General features: G+C 39.5%; 1 protein-coding gene across 3 annotated transcripts in view; it reads left to right on the top strand.

Annotated features, from left to right (window-relative positions):
* Window positions 1-17134, top strand: part of VGLL4 (vestigial like family member 4) — a 105261-nt gene that overhangs the window by 75630 nt on the left and 12497 nt on the right. For 2 of the 3 annotated variants that reach the window (XM_064454248.1, XM_064454249.1), the window contains one exon: window positions 5743-5932. In XM_064454248.1, coding sequence (XP_064310318.1) covers window positions 5743-5932 — 190 coding nt within the window. Of the gene's footprint in view, window positions 1-5742; window positions 5933-12229; window positions 12383-17134 lie in introns of those variants that run through there. The other variant, XM_064454250.1, reaches the window with a different exon arrangement.

The raw sequence follows: 17134 nt of genomic DNA, 5'->3' as shown, positions 1-17134 counted from the left end.
TTTTTCACAGTCCATTTGAAGGGACCAAATACGGTTACAGTTAGGTTTGGGGAGGGAATTTTTGTATTTTCTTCCTGTTGCAATTTAGTTTTTTGTATATAATACGGCATTTTCAAGACCTATTAGGTTGAAATCTGCTTTAGCCTGTGCTACTCGGCTCTGATTAACAATACATGTTTTTTGAAAGGAACCTCAAGCAAGCATGCCTGCACTCTATAAGTGATATCACTGTACCTAAATTCTCTTCTTTGTGCAGTCTTTTGAACGAAAGAGGAGGAAAAAGTGGGTGGAGATGATTGAATGCAGAGGTCGCTATTTTATGTTCTTGCTTGCAATGTCAAGCATAATGTGTCCCTCATTGGCAGACATGGTCAGATGGAAGAGCCAGAACAGAATAGTCACTATAATCACTGTGTTTTGGTTTTGGCCTTGGGTTTTCTGGCATACATATCTCTGCACAGTGGTAGTCAGAGCTTGGTTCCAGGAGTAAGTGCTTTTCATATGTTTTGTAAATGGATGAGAGTAGGGTTTTGCCAATTGTTCTGTACATGTGTATGTGACTTTTTGGTTTCTACTAAATTAGCTTTTTGTCATGTTACAAGAAAGTCAGTAAAATATGTGTCAGAGAATCAGTAAGTTGGCTGCTGAAAGAAATCTATCAATTATAAGGAAAAATATTTCCAAGATCTAATTTCATAGCAGCGTTTTATGATTAGGCTGTTCTCATTAATACTGAATTTTTTGTTGTTCCTGTAGTTTGCTGTTTTACTATGCTGTCCAGGTAGGCCTCTTTGATGTACAACAAAGGAAACAGAGACTAGTGTGACTTTTTGTTCACTGTGTTTGGCAGGCTACTTTGCAGAATTAAATCTTATTTAAGCTCAGTTTAAATCATACCTTTTCTAGAAACTGCAATCCAGAAATAAAGTAGTGGTACAAAATTATGTTTTTACATAAGGGATTGTTTGTTTCTTTGAGTGAGGGTTACAGAAATATTCAGTAATTATATAGATAAATATAATTTGTGACTGTTTCTTAGGATATCTTTTTTCATGAACCAAAGATTTACCACCGAGGAATCTGAATGGATTAATTCATTTTCTTCTTTGGTCAAGCAAGCGAACTAAATCTGCCTTAAATTACATATTTTTAAGATTGTCTGTAGTCTAACTATTTCACACAGATTTAATTTCTGGGGAGTTTCACAATTTTAAGGATATCAGTCCTCTTACAATGTATAGTATGCTGTGAAGTAATACCCAAACTAGGCAGCTGACAACATGTGCAGATTAATTCTGTGGTACTGTATTGAGATTCTTTTGCTTTGACAACTTGTTTTGATGAGTTGTTGAATTGAATAATTTGCAGTAACTTCCCTTCTTGGTACTCAATATCTCAAGTCATGTGATTTTTGTTCATGAATTGGAAATTTTCTGTCATTTATTCTAATTTATGTTGGCAAAGACTGACTTCTGAGCATGAGATAGTTGAAGAAGACATGCAATAGTTTATAAATTAATTCCAATCTATTTGCAATTTAATCTCATGATTGTTAGAATATAGGAGTAGAAAATAAAACAAATGTCATTTATAGTATCCTTTTCACAAATATATATATATAGCTTTGGTGAACGTCTTGGCTTGTTAACAGAAATGTTTCATATGTCATGAGGGCTAAATTTTGATCTTGGATCAGTAGAGAAAACTGCCATTGAAGATCTTCATGTACTATTGACACTCTTGTAGACAAATCCATTTGTCAGATGCAGAATGAAAAAGTAAAATGGGCAAGGGCAGTGCTGGAATTTTTCTTTCAAGGAGTTACACTGCAATCTTTCTTATGGTCTGTATCATGTCAATCTTCAGCTGGAAAGATGAAGCCTTTCATTTCTGAATTGTAAGCAATGCTCAGATTTTATGCATTAATAATAGCCAGCAGGAGAGAGGAAATTGGGAGGGGGAACAGGATATGGTAGCCCTGTCTCAGTGCAGCCCATACTGAGTTGCTAGGTCAGAGAGGAAAGAAGCTAGCTGCCAAAATAGTGTTGTTTTTTTTTCCAGTCTTTGGTAACTCCTGGAGTTCTCAGACATATTTTAAGACTTCTCTGGTGTCTTGCTATCAAATCCACACTTGTAAAAACACGACTTTTGCTGTTGTGGTATTTGTGTTGCATGGACATTTCAGTAAGGATGCAGATACTGCTGACTGAACTGCAAGAGAAACGGAGTTTCTGCTTAAGAGAACTGTCCTGGTGGCGTATATTCTGAAAAGAGCCCTGCTGGTTTTACAAACATTTAGTTTGCATGTGTTAATTTAAATCACTTTCAGTGTAGGCTCGTAAGTGGTTAAAATAAAGAACGTTCTTGCTGACTACATGGACTTCTGTCAACTGAGTGCAGTACTGCTATCTAGGCAGACACTATGTCATGTTGTTATCTCTGTTTAGCTTGTCTGTGGTTTATCATGTTGCCTAACAGTTTTCATTAAAAAAAGAAAAAAGAAAAAAAAGAAGAGACTGGTATGAATAGTTGTAAGAAGAACTACCTGAAAGCAGATCTGGAGTGCCTTACACCAGCTGCTTGCTGAAACAAAGAGAGGTATTATGAGAGGCACAATAGATGTGTTTGCTATCTCTGCTTTCAGTTGCAGTGCAGACACAAGCCGTCACAGTAATGAATGAAGACTGGAGTTTGGACTTGGGGAATGTTATAAAATGCAGTTGTTTTATCAGAGTGTTGTCTTGCCAGTTGTATGATGCTAGTCTGGTTACCATGGAGTGTGGTCAGCTGGGGGAGACAAATGTAGTCAGTAAAACAGCAGTTTGTGTGGTAGACACTGCTGTGGTTTCTCCCTCTCTGGTTTAAATTCAAGTTTGGTAAGGAGGAAAGTAGTGGGGAAAAGTCATGGGTTTTTTTTAAATAAAAAGCAGTTTTAGCCCTAATCAAACTAACAGGCCACATGAGAATGCATGGTGCAGTACAAATACAGCATATGAATATGCGATTTGTATCCATAAACAATGTAGGGTTATTTTTCCTCTTGATCTTACTCTGTTATCTGGACTCTTTTGTTTAGTATTGATCTCTGCTTGCCTTGTGTCTGCAGGATGGACTATACAAGATGCTAAGCACTGGCCACTTGTATCTTTTCATGAGGAGGTGCTCAACATCTTCCAATCTGTCCTGAAAGAGCCCTTGCTGCTTTTACCTGCTCACCGCTGCCACTTGTTCGAAGTTGTGATAATTGGATTAATTTTGGCCAAATGGCTCTGTGGTGCTGCAAACAAACATACCAGAAGGTATCTGAAGTCCTTGGTGTCCCCTGCATAATTGCCACATTACTTTACGATTAGGAAAATGCATTACCAAATTTCAGTAGGCTTTAATTAGAAGCCATTCCTTTTCTTTGCTAAAATTCTTTAAAATGGGTTTCTTTAATTCCAATGCACGATAGCAGTATCTGTTTTTACCAGATTTTCTACTCAGTCTGGATGTTTATATATAAATACTCTTGTTACTATACATATAAGAAGAAGAATTTTTATAGTTTGGGGTTTTTTGCTTGCTTGGTTGGGTTTGTTTTTTTGTAAGTAAAAATCCCATTGAGGTACTTGTGTAGTATCAGGCTCCTAACCACTGTTTGGGAAGAAGTCTCTAACTTACTAAACTGGACAATGTCTAGAGGTTTTTTGTCTTTTGTAAACATCAGAGTTAGCTTTACCTGGATATCTAAATTGTCTGTGTTCCTGACAGGGAGTTGCTCAGAAGAAGTCAGTAGGAGTTAGGTGCCTACATGGAATTTGTAATTCCTGTAATGGAATTTTGTGTTTGAGTCTTCAGATGTGATCTTGAGATACTTGAGAAACAAGACTGATTGCATATGGGTGGGATGAAAGTATCACAAACCTTAGCTGATGAAAGTTTTGACATTGCTGTTAACTTATTTTTTTCAAAGACAGAAGATTCCTCACTGAGAGAAACTGGTATGATGTGGTTTACTTCTAAAGTTTAGAACATGAACACTACGTAGGTGGAGGTTTCTACTGGCAAAATATACAGGCTGAAGAAAAAAAATGCAGAAATTTTACTGATAGGAGATTATTTTATATGAGAGGTCTTTCTGATAAAAGCTTCTCTTGTGACATTAGAGTGGTTGTGGGGGGCTTCCCAATTGCTGCTTTGGTTGTTTCAAACAGGAGAAGGTTTGGATGTCTAAGAGCATTTGCAGTAGAGCACAGTTTGTTTTTACTATTTAGAGCTGGGATGGAAAGTTCCTATTTAGATTTGGTGCCAGAGTCTTTAATAGAAATCATTACTTGGGGTATATTATAGGTCGGTGTATTATGCTGACTAAATTGGCAAAATGCTTGTTTTTACTGGTAACATTCAGGAGGTTTTCTTCTCACTCGTTCCTTTTCCAACAAAATAGTACTTGTCGCATGTGGAATTAGGGCAATGTTTTATAAACCATCTGCATCAGCGATGATATGAAAATGTGTGGTGGCATACAAAGATTTCCATTGTTAGGTGCCTCACGGCTGTAGATGGAGTTAACTTTATCCTAATTTTAGTTCTGGGAATTATGGCCATGTAGAAAACAAAATGCGTCTGGCAGTGTAGGAAAAATACAGATTTAAAACTCTAGCAAAAGTGGCTATTTCAGGGATATTACCAGAATAGGGTTAATTTAGCTCATTTCCAAGCCCCTTATGAAGGCCCAAAAGCATTTTTTAACATCTTTAAATCCCCGTGAAGTCTAAATATGACCTGTGGCTGTCAGAATGGAGTTCCAGTAAAGTCCATAACTGCTGGTGAAATGCGGCACTGTGCATTAGGCTATACATTTAGTGAGACATTTAACTGAAATGGTAAAAGTACTGTGGTCACACTTTAATGCATGCTTGGTAATAATACAGGAATGTGTTTATGCACAAGCTAATTCTGTCATTTCTGGAATTATTTATACACAGCTCCCGCATGCTGTGAATGGCATTTTCTGTTAAGTATTAGATTATATAAAATTTATAATCTACTCAGTACTCTACCACCAGACTGCCTAGTTGAAAATTAGCATTCTTAACATTGCAGTTTTGTGATGCTTGTGCTGAATAAGTGTGCTCTTTTGTTCATTGCTCCAAATGTAGTTTGAAAGTATAGAGAAGACAGTTAAGGACAAACTTAACACTTGCATCAGCAAGTTCCAATTTTTTCCCTAATTTTTACATTGCACAGTTATATACCAGACAAGCTTGTTTTGGACAGCTTTTTATAAAAGGAATGATTTGAGAATTTGAACATTTATTTGGGTTTAGATCTTGAATATTTGGCATAAATGTGAGCTGTAGCCCTGGAATTTATAACCACAACCATAAGAAAAGGAACAAAGCGAATAGTCATGCTTTGCAGAATGAGGTAATGAAAGTTCAGGGTTGGAACGGCAGCTTGTAAGAAGGAATGCTTCTGAATAAAAATGCTGTTGGAAAGATGTGTTAGGTCAGCCTTTCAGATCATCTGGGGTGCGCTGCTGATCTCTCTCATATTACCTTTTTTCAACTATTTATTCCTGCATAAAGCACTAAAGTGTGGTTTGTGATGCCTTATTTATCTTACAACTATGTTAAATGTGCCTATGCAGACCTGACATCTGTTTGGGAAATTTTTCTGCAAGAATGGTTTCAAAAGCATGATATTTTACCTCTCTCTTCCCTGTCATGTTCATTCTTACTTGTCTCCTTCCTGTAGGTGAAGCAGCTCTAAGAGGTGAGCCCAGAATGCAGTCTCTTCCAGTATCCTCTGCTTTAACCAACCATCGAACGGGGCCTCCTCCTATCAGTCCCAACAAGAGAAAGCTCAGCATGGACCAAGGGGATGATGAGCTAGACTGTGAAAACGACCATGTTTCTAAAATGAGTCGAATGTTCAGTCCACATCTGTAAGTGTCTTGCTTTTATTACCTCTGGTTCATGGAATTTAATGCTATTCTCTTCATTTTTGCATGTGCTAAAATCACCCTGTGTTTAAAACTTTGTGCTAGATTTTCCCTTTGTTCCAGTTTGTATTGAAGAACTGCACAAAGGCTGGTGCAATTAGATGAGTGACTTGTTTTCTTTTTCTTTTGTTTTCATACAGCATGAAGTAAGAGGAATTAGCCCAGTTTAACTATTTATAGTACAACATACCTATTCACCTTGCAAGTTCTAAAGTATCATTCATTTGTTCTTTGTAATCTGCTCCTTTCGCTTCCCCAGATTCTGAGCACTCTGTACTTGCTGCTGATGGGGGTGGGGAAACAGAAGTGCTTTGCATTTTTCTGAGGCCAGGAGATTGTGAGCCAGCTGCTCTGTAGTCTGCCTTGACAACTGTGCCAGCTGCAGCTGTTGCTAAACATTACTTCAACAATTGCGCCGCAGCTCTGACAGTCAGATGTGGAATTTTTCATACAGGTAAGGTGTTGATGAGTTAGGTGCATGTGTTGGGTAATCGTCAAATGCCATTCTTGCTTTGTTCTCATTCCTGGGAATGCAAGTCTGGTTGGAATGAAGTACAGCCTTAGAGAATTGCTTTCATTCTTGACTGGAGGAAGTGATATGAGCAGTTCAGCAGTCCAGGGCAGCCTGATAGCTGTACGCCTTTTCCTGCTGCCTCAGCTCCTGCAGCCTCTGCATTCCTCACATTCCACAATGCTGTGGACTCTTGTGTGCAGTCATAAGATGCGGACAGAGGTATTTATCCTCAAATAAATCACCATAGTGTTAATCAGAGGCTGGGCCTGTAGTCTGCAGTCTTGGAATTTGTTACAAATCAGGAATCCAGCACTGAAGTAATGCAAAACAATAAAAGCTCTCAAGCAGAGAGAGACTTCTCATTTGCAACATACCTTGTTCTTTCTCATGAAAACTTAACTGTTTATAGCCTCTGTTTGAAGCTGAGAACGCTGGTATTGGAACGAACCATATGCTGTATTTCTGTGGCATACATACATAACACAACTGAAGAAATTATGGCATTTTTGAATGCCATTATGTAACTCTGGGAAAAGGTGTGATTTGTTTTTTTTTAAACTCATTTGCCTAGTGATGAAATAAAACACAGCTGGCAGTTACATACATTATAACACATTATACAGTGGAGGCCATAAAAATAATGAAGTCTGGACCAACAGACTCGTGCAACCAAGGTTCAAAACTAAAAGATACAGGCAGTTATTGTGTATGATCATTAGATATATTTCAAAGTTATCTGATCTTTTCCAGTATGGTACATCCTTACTCAATGGATTCTTTATGTGAATTTACATATGAAATGTGCATCTTTTCTTCTAATAATAAAAAGCACTGATTGTCTGCCTAGGGTTCATGTGATGGGACTTAATCTATTTCAGTTAAACCATCTATTAAAGATGAATCACAATCTAAAATAGCATACTCGAGGCCATCTTTTTTTCTACTTTATTTTGTAAGTTTGATCTGGCCATATTCAACTGAATATTACAAAAAATCAGACCACCTTTGGAGTCTATGTATTTTGAACTTTTCAGGGCAAAGTCCCCTGAAAGCATAAGACAAAAGAGGTGGTGATACGAAAACTGATCCTGGGCATAGCTGTCCCAGTCAATATTAGGACTACAGACTGCACATCTTTGCCACGTAGCAGTGTTTAAATCCATAGTCCTCTGGCTGGATGTTGTCAGTTATTCTAAATGTCCAGATGGGCAGATCTTTTTCATTTGGAAGTCAGTGCTTGGAAGATAGAAGTCTTTATAACCACGAGCAGCTCTTGTTCAGACATTTGGGTCTTTGTGATTGCATTGGTAGAACTGTGAAGCAGGTGTATATTCATCCTCTTAACACCAGCATATTGTGATTGGAAATGTAATTAAATAGGACAAGAATTGTGTGCTGTGGTTCATTATAAATGGCAGAACCTTTTGTTAGCAATTGGATGTTAACTCTTGGGCACTAGCACCCTAGCATCACAGTCACTGTGCTTCAGTAGGAATTAATCCATTTAAATGCTTTGGATATTTTATTACAAATCCAGCCTTGTCTTCTGAAATTGAATGCTTTGAGATAGTCTCTGCTAAGGTGTAAGTCCCCAGTTTACCTTCTTTGATTAGGTTCTCTGAGTTGTACTCAGGTACGTTTACTTTTATCATGGAAAAACGCAACTACTGGAGTACAGTTGGCTCTGGAGTAGTCAGTCAAATGCCCTGGCAATCCTACTGTATTTCTAAAATATGTAATGGAATTCCTGTACTAAGAAGAATTTCTCAAAGGCTCTGTTTTTCAGAGGAGATAGTTCTGAGCTTTAGGATAAACAAATCATTTAAAAAATCAGTATGTGAAACTTCCTACCTTACTTACAGCAGGATATTGGGCTGTATACATCTTCTGTATTTTTGCGGTCACAGAAATTACACCCATAAAATCCTCTCTTGGGAAAAACGAATACTTTCACCCCAAATTAAAACCTAGGCATTGTAATGTGAAATTCCTTTATTTGCATTTCTCGCATGTCCCTCAAATGTTTTACTTAAAATGCATTTGCTGACATATAATCTTGCTGAATTAAAATGTGCTTTTTGTACCATACTTTATTTTCTGGTGCTTTGTAAAGGAGAAGCGAGTTTATTTTAAGCCTCAAGTTGAAACATGCCTTTGTTTTCACATGCCTTCGCTAAATTCACCTTGATTTACAGAAGAGTAATTAGGAACTTGGTTTATCTAAGAATTACAAGCACTTTATGTATGAGTAAAGTGGCTGGAGAGCTATACCAGTCTTAAGAAATGAAGCCGCTTTGTTTTATTTCCAAGGTGTATTTAGCATTTCATGGCAAGTCCTGTGTAAAATTAACTCTCTCTGGGCATTGTGATATAAGTGGAATACGAATGAAGCGTGATGTACCTTTAAGTGAAGTTCTCAGGCCTGACCTATGTTATGTGGGTTTCTTGTTTGTCAGGCTGGAGGCATTTTCTCATTTTCACAGTTCAGCTGAAAACAAAGGCCTCCTTATCCTTGCAGGGAGCTCTTAAGAGCTGACATCAGCCTTTTCCCAGTGGGCATCAGTTCTGCCATAAGAGTCCTTGCGGGGAGTGGAGGAGGCTGGTAGCACTTTCTTCTCATGGCATTTTGTTTCCCAAGTAGCAAAGAAAACGAGGAAATGAGTAAAAGAGCACAATGGTTTAATTTTTTTTTTTTTTTTTAAGAAATTACGCTGGGCTGGTTTGAATTCTCTGACTTTTAGTAGGAATGAGCAAATACTTAACTGCTTTTGGGCGAGGGACAGTTATGGCTAATACTTTATACTTGTGTGGCAATTTTAAAAATAGTTTGCATGCTAGCCAATTGTGGGATCGAATCACTATATTTAAGGTTGAAGTGAATAGATGTCACTGACATCTTCAAAAGGATTCAGATTTTTTTGTTACTGGTAAAATATGTGAAACTGGCCATTGGAATTTGTATTAGAAGGGGGCTATTTTTTGCTGAAAGTTAGCAGTTTTGGTTTGGGACAAGCAGCCTTATGAATGGAGTATTTCCCTCCCAAACTCCGTCACAATTCCCATTTGGTTTGGTGGCATTAGGACCACAATGAAAGTTAATTTATAGATTGAAACACTCTTACGGCAAAAATTTGCAGCTGTTACACAGATGTCTGAGGAATAATCATCTCTTGATTTGTGTGATATATAATTTGACTTTTTCCTGTAATAAAAGAAAGGCCTACATGTGAATAAGGTAGTTGAATGTGTATCATGTAAGATGATGTTTAGTTTTGGACATAACTACAGGCCCAGATGTTTCTGTTTCACATTCTAGGTTGTGCCTTCACTTTTGTTACAGCAAAGAATCATGGCAAATCTGATCCATAAAGCCAGGCTAGATTCCTGGAGTTTGCAAGCAGCCAGATACGTAACTTCCTTACCATGAATATCTAATGCAGTTTGCTAACTTTAATGACAATGTAATAGAAATTACCTTGGCACATTTTTTTAAAAAAAAAGATCTGTCTTAAGCTGTCTTGAAAGTTACCCGGATTCAAAGATTGTTGAATAATTCAGGTTAGAATGGGCTTTAGGAGGTCATTTTGACCAGCCTCCTGCTCAAAGCAGGGTCAGCTGTGTCCTCTTCAAGCTTGTAGTAGCTCAAAGTAAGGAATTTTGAGTAAGATCTGAAGTACTCAATGAACGACGCACCTTATTAGAGGAGTACTCTGTCACCTTTCTCCCTACCATCCCCTGACCCTGGCTGAGAATGCAGGGTGGAAATGTTCTGCAGAAAATCAGGTTCCTGTTGTGGTCGAGGCTGGCTCCAGCTTCAAACAGGGCTTGAAAAGATTTAGAACTGGGTTGCAGAGGTAGCATGGGAGTTTTCAGAGAAGTTCTTTTCTGCTAACTGCTGCTTCTTTGGTTCCAAACTTCATGTGGTATTAAGAAATATGTTTACACTGTCATTTTATTGTGGCAAATTAGAATTGAAAAATACCTCAACACACACAACTCAGAACACCCAAAATGTCTCTCATTTGCTTGTAGGCATCCTCACTCAGTTCTCTTGGCAGGAATATGCCTTTGAAGTATTTTAGGATTAACATGGTGTTTTCAAAGCAGTCCCGTTGAAGTTGAAATCCTCAGTACTGCCAGTGGAGCTGTTACAATCTTGTTGATTACAGTGGACAAAGGATTTACAGAGCAAGTTTCAAACTGCTTTTCCTAATTTTTTCTTCTTCTTTTCTTGTATGCATTGCTTGAATGATGGACCAAATCAATCGGTCATATTTTCTTATTTATTAATGGAGATCACAGGCTACACAAAATTATTCTTAAATCACTTCCAACAAATGTACATTAAATTGAACCTTCAGAGACGGACTTGAAAGAGCTAATGTATCTGAGTTAATATTTAATGCTGAGTTTTGTAGAAGTTTGTATCCAAGGGAGTATTTCAGAAAGTACTCAAGTCCCTTTCAATTCAGGAGAGTGTAGCCAAGCACATGTGAAATGCTTGTTATGAACCATTTCATGGCTAAAAATTGATAGCTTATCAGTCCTTCACAGAAAGACCCGATCTGTCAAAATTCGGGTATATGTTTTAAGTACTTGAAAAATCAGGCAATGTTAGTTCAGGTGTCTCCACTTGCAAACAGAAAGGTTTTGCTAGCTAGCACCAGAATTCTGCTTTGATAGAACATTTTCCACTTTTATTTTCCTTCTTTTGTAAAGGAGCATAAAACTTCCATAAGACGTTAAGGCTCCAGGATACCTTGTGAAGCAAAAAGCTGTCGCCATTGTACAGAGCTACCAGCACCCATCCAAAGAATCTCCCCCTTACAGGAGCTGGCAAGGAGGCCAGTGCGCACAGGAGCAGAACACGAGTCCCCTCAGCCCCGGTGTTGGCTTTTTACACAAGGGGCCAATCTTTATTCTCGTTAAAGGGAATTTTTACATTGCATAAACTATCCTATATCTACACTCAGGTGAAATTCAGTACCAATCCGAAAGTCTGACAGCTAAGCAAGAGGCAAGAAAACAACCAGTAACGTTTACAAACATATTCTAGCTGTATATCCTAACCGTATGGAAACAAAGGTTTAATCACACTTCTTTTATTTAAGCATTTTCCCAGATGTTTCCTGCAGTTTGACAGATGTATCATTTACTAGGAAGTTGCGCTCTTGAGAATTAGAATGTTATGGACACGGTTGCTATAGACAATGACTCTGTAAGGGTAAAATTTGGAATAAAATGTTACATTAATTTCTGGTTGGATAAGTAAATTTTTTTTTTCCCCAGACCGAAAGTGCTGGACTGGACAGTCTCCTTTCATTTTCTCTCATGCTGTAATGTGCTACAAAAACATGTGAACTGGCTTTAACTCATTCCTGCAAAATTGCTGAGTGCTGACTCTGAATAAATGGCATTATTTCTTAGTGTTGAAAGGTGAAAAGTATTCCTGTGGCTGTCTTTAAACAGCTGTGGCCATCTTTACATTTCAGAGCCATGCTCTGAATGGTAGCCGGCATTTCCCGCCCTCGCCCCGGTATTCGGTACCGAGCCTGAGGCAGAGCGTGAGGAAATGGAGGGGGGACGAGGGCGCAGGTCGCGGCTCACGGTGCTGCTGGCTTCGTGCTGATGATTCAGAAAGAACGATCTGGGGGAAGGCAGCGGTTTAATCTCGGGTCGTGCCTGGCTGCCTTCCCCCGGTGCCGCCTCGGGGACGCTCTCAGCCCGCCGCGGCGGCCGGCGCTGGGACTCTTATCGTGACGGGGCGGCGGGGGCCCGCGCTCTGCGCCTCAGTCGCTTGCCAAGTCGGTGAGGCCCCGGGCGGGCCGGGAAGGGGGGACGCGGCCGCCTTCCTGCGCCCAGGAAATGCTCGCTCCGAGGTTAGTACCGGGCTCTGCGCTGGGACCCCCGGCCGCCGCCGCCCGTCCCGGCTGGCCGGCGGCCCCGGGGCCCGGCCGTGCCCGCCTCAGGCGCTGAGGGAGCGAGTGCGGGGCGAGGCCGGCCCCGCTGCCCCCGTCCCCGAACCCTGAGCCCGCCCGCCCCGCGGCTGCCAAGGGGTTTCCTTTAGGCTTATCCTTTAGGTTTTCCTTTAGGTTTATCCCGAAAGAAAACTGCAGTGGAAATAAAATTATTTTGCCGCCATTGAAGCCTGGACATTTCAACCTCAGTTATTTGACCACTTCTCCCAGCGGAAAGGGTTGCTGGAATCTGCTCTGATCTGTAGTTGCTGTGGTGTTGGCTACATCAGAGACCTGTGTCCATACTGCTCGATGGAAATTGACTCGTCCTTTAAATTTCTTACATAACTCCTCTCACACTGTAAACAAGCTCTGCAGCTCAGCGGCTCTCCAAGATTCTCATTCACAGTGTAAATATTGTTCCTAAAATACAGTGGAATGTGAACATAGTATATTTGTTGGCTTATTGTACCCGTAAGCCCATCTGAGTGTGGGGATTGGGTTTCACTCATTTTATTGCATGGACTTGAGTGTAGAAGTACCTGGTGAGAAAGAAAAAGGGGGCTGGGATGAGCTTGGTAAGCCATGAGAAAAACTTTCTAAAACATCTGGGGAGAAGTCTCAGCACACACTAATTACTGTGTCATGTAGCCTTTAATGTTGCACAGATGTACACTTACTGTACATAATGGAGGAGTTGTGCATTACAGCCAAGTTCAGGTCGATTCCAGTGTTCCTGCCGAAGTCCCGTTCTTAAAGTCCTTGTCTGTCAAAGTTGTTTGCAGTGTATGTCTGAAGCCTGGGGGTTTTTAGAATTTTTGAAATTGCTGTCTGAAAGCGAATTAATGCACTTTCTCAGCTTTTCCTGCTTCACGTCAGCCAATGTTACATTGTGCATCTGGTCGATAAGAGACCATAATTTGTAAGCTTTAATGATCCAGGCCCTTTTCCCTCTGTCTCTTAAGAACCATTGAAGTTGGAAAAGAAAGCTCTATAATCCCATCTCCTGACAATCTGACAGTTAATTCCAGTACTGTGACCTTATTTTCAGACTGGCTTGTGTTGTTAAAGCTTTTACTAAGTAAACTTGCCATTCTCATGTTGTTAATATCTTTTACTTCCCACATCATCTAGTTTAAGATGATGATTAATATATTCCTCTACTGTAAGATTCTACCTGATGCAGTCTTTTTTGTGATTGAACTAAACAAAATCCCATAAGCTTTTGAAAATTTGGAGCTCACAGATTGACCTAAGCTTTACAAAAATAGTTGTGTGACAGGCATTGAATGATGAATCAAAGTATTTTTTCCAGATAAAAAAGTAGAAAATATTGTAAGGAACAACACAGAAAATGCAATAAGAAAATATAACTGCCATTTTTTATTTCCTCTAACAGTTCTGCACAGTTTCACCATTGAATTTCAACACCACCAAGTTTTCCCAGAGCCTGCAGAACAGACTGATGTACCTCAGCAATATTGAGCACACATGTATGTGGCTAATCTTGTTGCGCTAGGACATGACCCACTCCTGTGTGTATTTTATGTGCAAGCTTTCTCTTGACATTGGCCCATAGCTTTCTCTGTGTGATCATAAATAGTTTTTACAGTATTTTCCAATGACTCAGTACGAAAGGTTAGTTGCATGTGCCAAGTTTGACTTCAAAAGGGTGTTAACATGGCTGAATTTTAAAAGCTGCATGTGACCCAGCACATGAATTGGTAGACCATAAGAGGAAATGTCTGCCAGAGGTGTTTGAGTGGGCATTGCAGTTGGGTACAAATTAATCATTTTACAGCTGCCTCTGAATCTTTCCAGTAACCCCTCTGACCTTCTAGCTGTTTTCATGGAAGCCTCTTTGTTCTTTCCTTACACTGTCAGATTTTCTTTCCTGCTTGTTAGAAATTTTAGGGAAAGTTTGGAGTGTCTCTTTAACCTCATTTTTTATAATTTTTTATCATTTGCTTCTCTGGATATTTTTCCCCTCCAAGCAATTACAAGTGCCTTAGTTTTAGTTTCCATTCCAGTGGTGACTTGCCTTTCTCGATCTATGTTCTGTTTTTCCCAATGTATGCAGTAGCCTGACTTGCTCTCCAGACGTGAACATTGGCAGGCACTATTTCACCAGCTTCACTTGACTTTCTCAGGATAAGATTATTGTGCCTTCGAGCACACAGATACTGTGTCAACTTCTGTATAGTTTACTTGTGAGCTAGCAATGAAGCCTTAGTTCTGGGTCCTGACTGGCAACCATAGGATTGAGTTTCTGTTGTGCATTGATATGTCTGAGTTTTGCAGTTTTACTGAAAGTATCTTCCCAAAAAGTGCTGTAGTAGCAGTGTCTCCTAAAGAGAGACTGCGTCCTCTGTGGAGGCTTTTTCAGCTTCTGAAATACTCACATCTTCTGTCTTTTGGTCTTCACAGTTGGCAGAAATAGTTCTTCTCTTAGGCATTTTCTCAAGTGTGTTTGTTGTGCAGGTTTTTCAAAGGCATCTGGAGCTGCTGTCAGTCTTTGAAGAGAGTGTTCTGGGGACGTGGCTGAATCAGATAAATCTTAAAGGTTTGGTTACTTCTCCTGTCTCCTTTCCAAACGTGCTGCCCCTCTCACAGGCTGTTAGACAGCACTTACAACAGCCAAGCCAGTGACACCGCGCTGCAGGTTAGAGGACCAGAATGTTTCTCCTCTTTGGTTTATGCGATTGGCAGGAGGCCGAATATTTTTTGTACCTCAGTCCTTGAAAACTAAGTCAGAGCTGACAGGAGTTGTACTCAGCTGTTGGTTTCCACCTAGATACAGTTAAACAAAACTTTAAGAGATGAAATGGTCTTATGTTTATGCTCCAGAAACCATAGTGCATTTTAGGAAAACTTTTGCAATTACTGCAACATCCAGTTATACCCAGACGCTTGTTATTGTAGTAGTACTGAAACACTGGAACTTTCTATTGTTCTAGCTCTACTTTTTGAGCCATTATTGACTTTTTAAAAAATTATTTAAGTTTCCTAACAGGCTAATTCATATTTACAGTTACCTCAGCAGAATTAATGAGATCACTTACCATTTCAGAATTTTTCCAGACATTTATAGTATATTGAAATTTTATTTACATCTCAGGTATGGCATCACATAAAACCTCTTTAAAAAATGGTGGTACTTTAAAATGAACCATCAGGTGTTCCACACAAAATGAGAACCTAAATGTAGGAGTTTTAGAGCTGAGTGAGCAGGTGGTAGAGCAGAGAAATTAGTGGGTGAGCAGAGGTTCTGGGGTAATTTTTTTCTTTTTTAAAGTTGATCTACAGATTTTTACAGGTAACCTGCAGTCTGTACCTATTGCAGTAAGGTAACTTTGTCATTGTTTCTGGGTTGTAGATGTATGCATGTGTTCCAGTAGTGACATGGTTTTTCGTTTAATAAATCCCAGAGTTTTACTTATGGATGGAATGAGAGATTGCCATTATAAAGCAACCAGTGCCACCTTCTAAAGCAACCTTATGAGTGTTGGAGCAAAGATAGCCAAACAAACAAAAAAATCCTGTGAGAAAAATAAGTAGAATCTGAGATTGTGTTAATTTATTTTACTGTACATTAGATTTAGATTTTAGTTTTGTGGGTTTGGCTTTTGACTAAGGTCTTACATCATGCAGTTGTCTTGCATTCTTTCATACTTGTGAATATCGTGAATATTAAGCCTTCACGAAGGGAAGCTCTTCTGTATCTGAGTCTTTTTGCTTGGTGCAGGCAGGCATTAATGGGACACTCCTTTATGCATTTCACATCTTATTTCTTTACTGTGAAATCTGTAACTCTCTGGTCCAAGATTTTATCTCTGAAAATCTTATTTGGTGAGGATAAATATAGAAAGTCTGACCTATGTTTGTTTATATGTAAGTTTATCCTGTTTCCTGTTACTAGGTTTTCAATGGTTTTATTTTGACTTCTCATCTCAAAGGTCTTTCCATTGGCTGCAGCACTAAGCTGAAAATAAAATTGTTGTGAATTGAAGTTGTTTAAGGGAAGGAACTACAGAATTATGATTAGGGAGGAGTGGAGAGAGCAGGGAAAAATAGGTACTGTTGGGTTGGTGCATGTGTCCTGACTCTGAGCGAGCTTGCATAAATAGGGTGGATGCCTCATTCTCCAAACTGGGCCTGATGCTCAAGTTGAAAAATTCAAAAGAACAAAAGCTCTTTTCTGAGAAGAGTTAGGCTTAATTATTGGTGGCTGGAGAAGCTTTTGAGGCAGCAGCTTAAAATCCTTGGTGCCTTTGCAGAGTTGTTTCTAGCCTGAGGCAGAAAGTGGAGACCTAGCCACCTGCTTCTTTCCTTGGTAACCACACTTGAATGGGGGAAGAAATGGAGGTTTTGCCAGCCACAGACCTGGGTTAAAGAACCACTTTGTAGCCAGCTGGCTAGTGAGCTGCTGTTGCGGAGTCCTCCAGAACCATAATGGGAGGCATGGCTGCTGTAGTTCTGCTTCAAGAAAGGCATTAATGAAAGGTCAGTCATCACTCTTATCTGTGCATTGGTCTGAACACGATATTTAGTTTGTCCAAAAGATTTCCTTGGGGAGGGCGGGGAATATACTGTGCAAATGATGTTTAAATAACAGCAATAGCAAAAAGGGAGGGCATTCTTTATCTTTCTCAGGAAACCATATCAGATGTCCAT

The sequence above is a fragment of the Phalacrocorax carbo genome, chromosome 6, assembly GCF_963921805.1.
Source record: "Phalacrocorax carbo chromosome 6, bPhaCar2.1, whole genome shotgun sequence".
In the NCBI taxonomy this organism is placed as follows: domain Eukaryota; kingdom Metazoa; phylum Chordata; class Aves; order Suliformes; family Phalacrocoracidae; genus Phalacrocorax; species Phalacrocorax carbo.
Note: the sequence above shows the minus strand (reverse complement) of the source record. Positions and strands in the feature narration are given on the sequence as shown.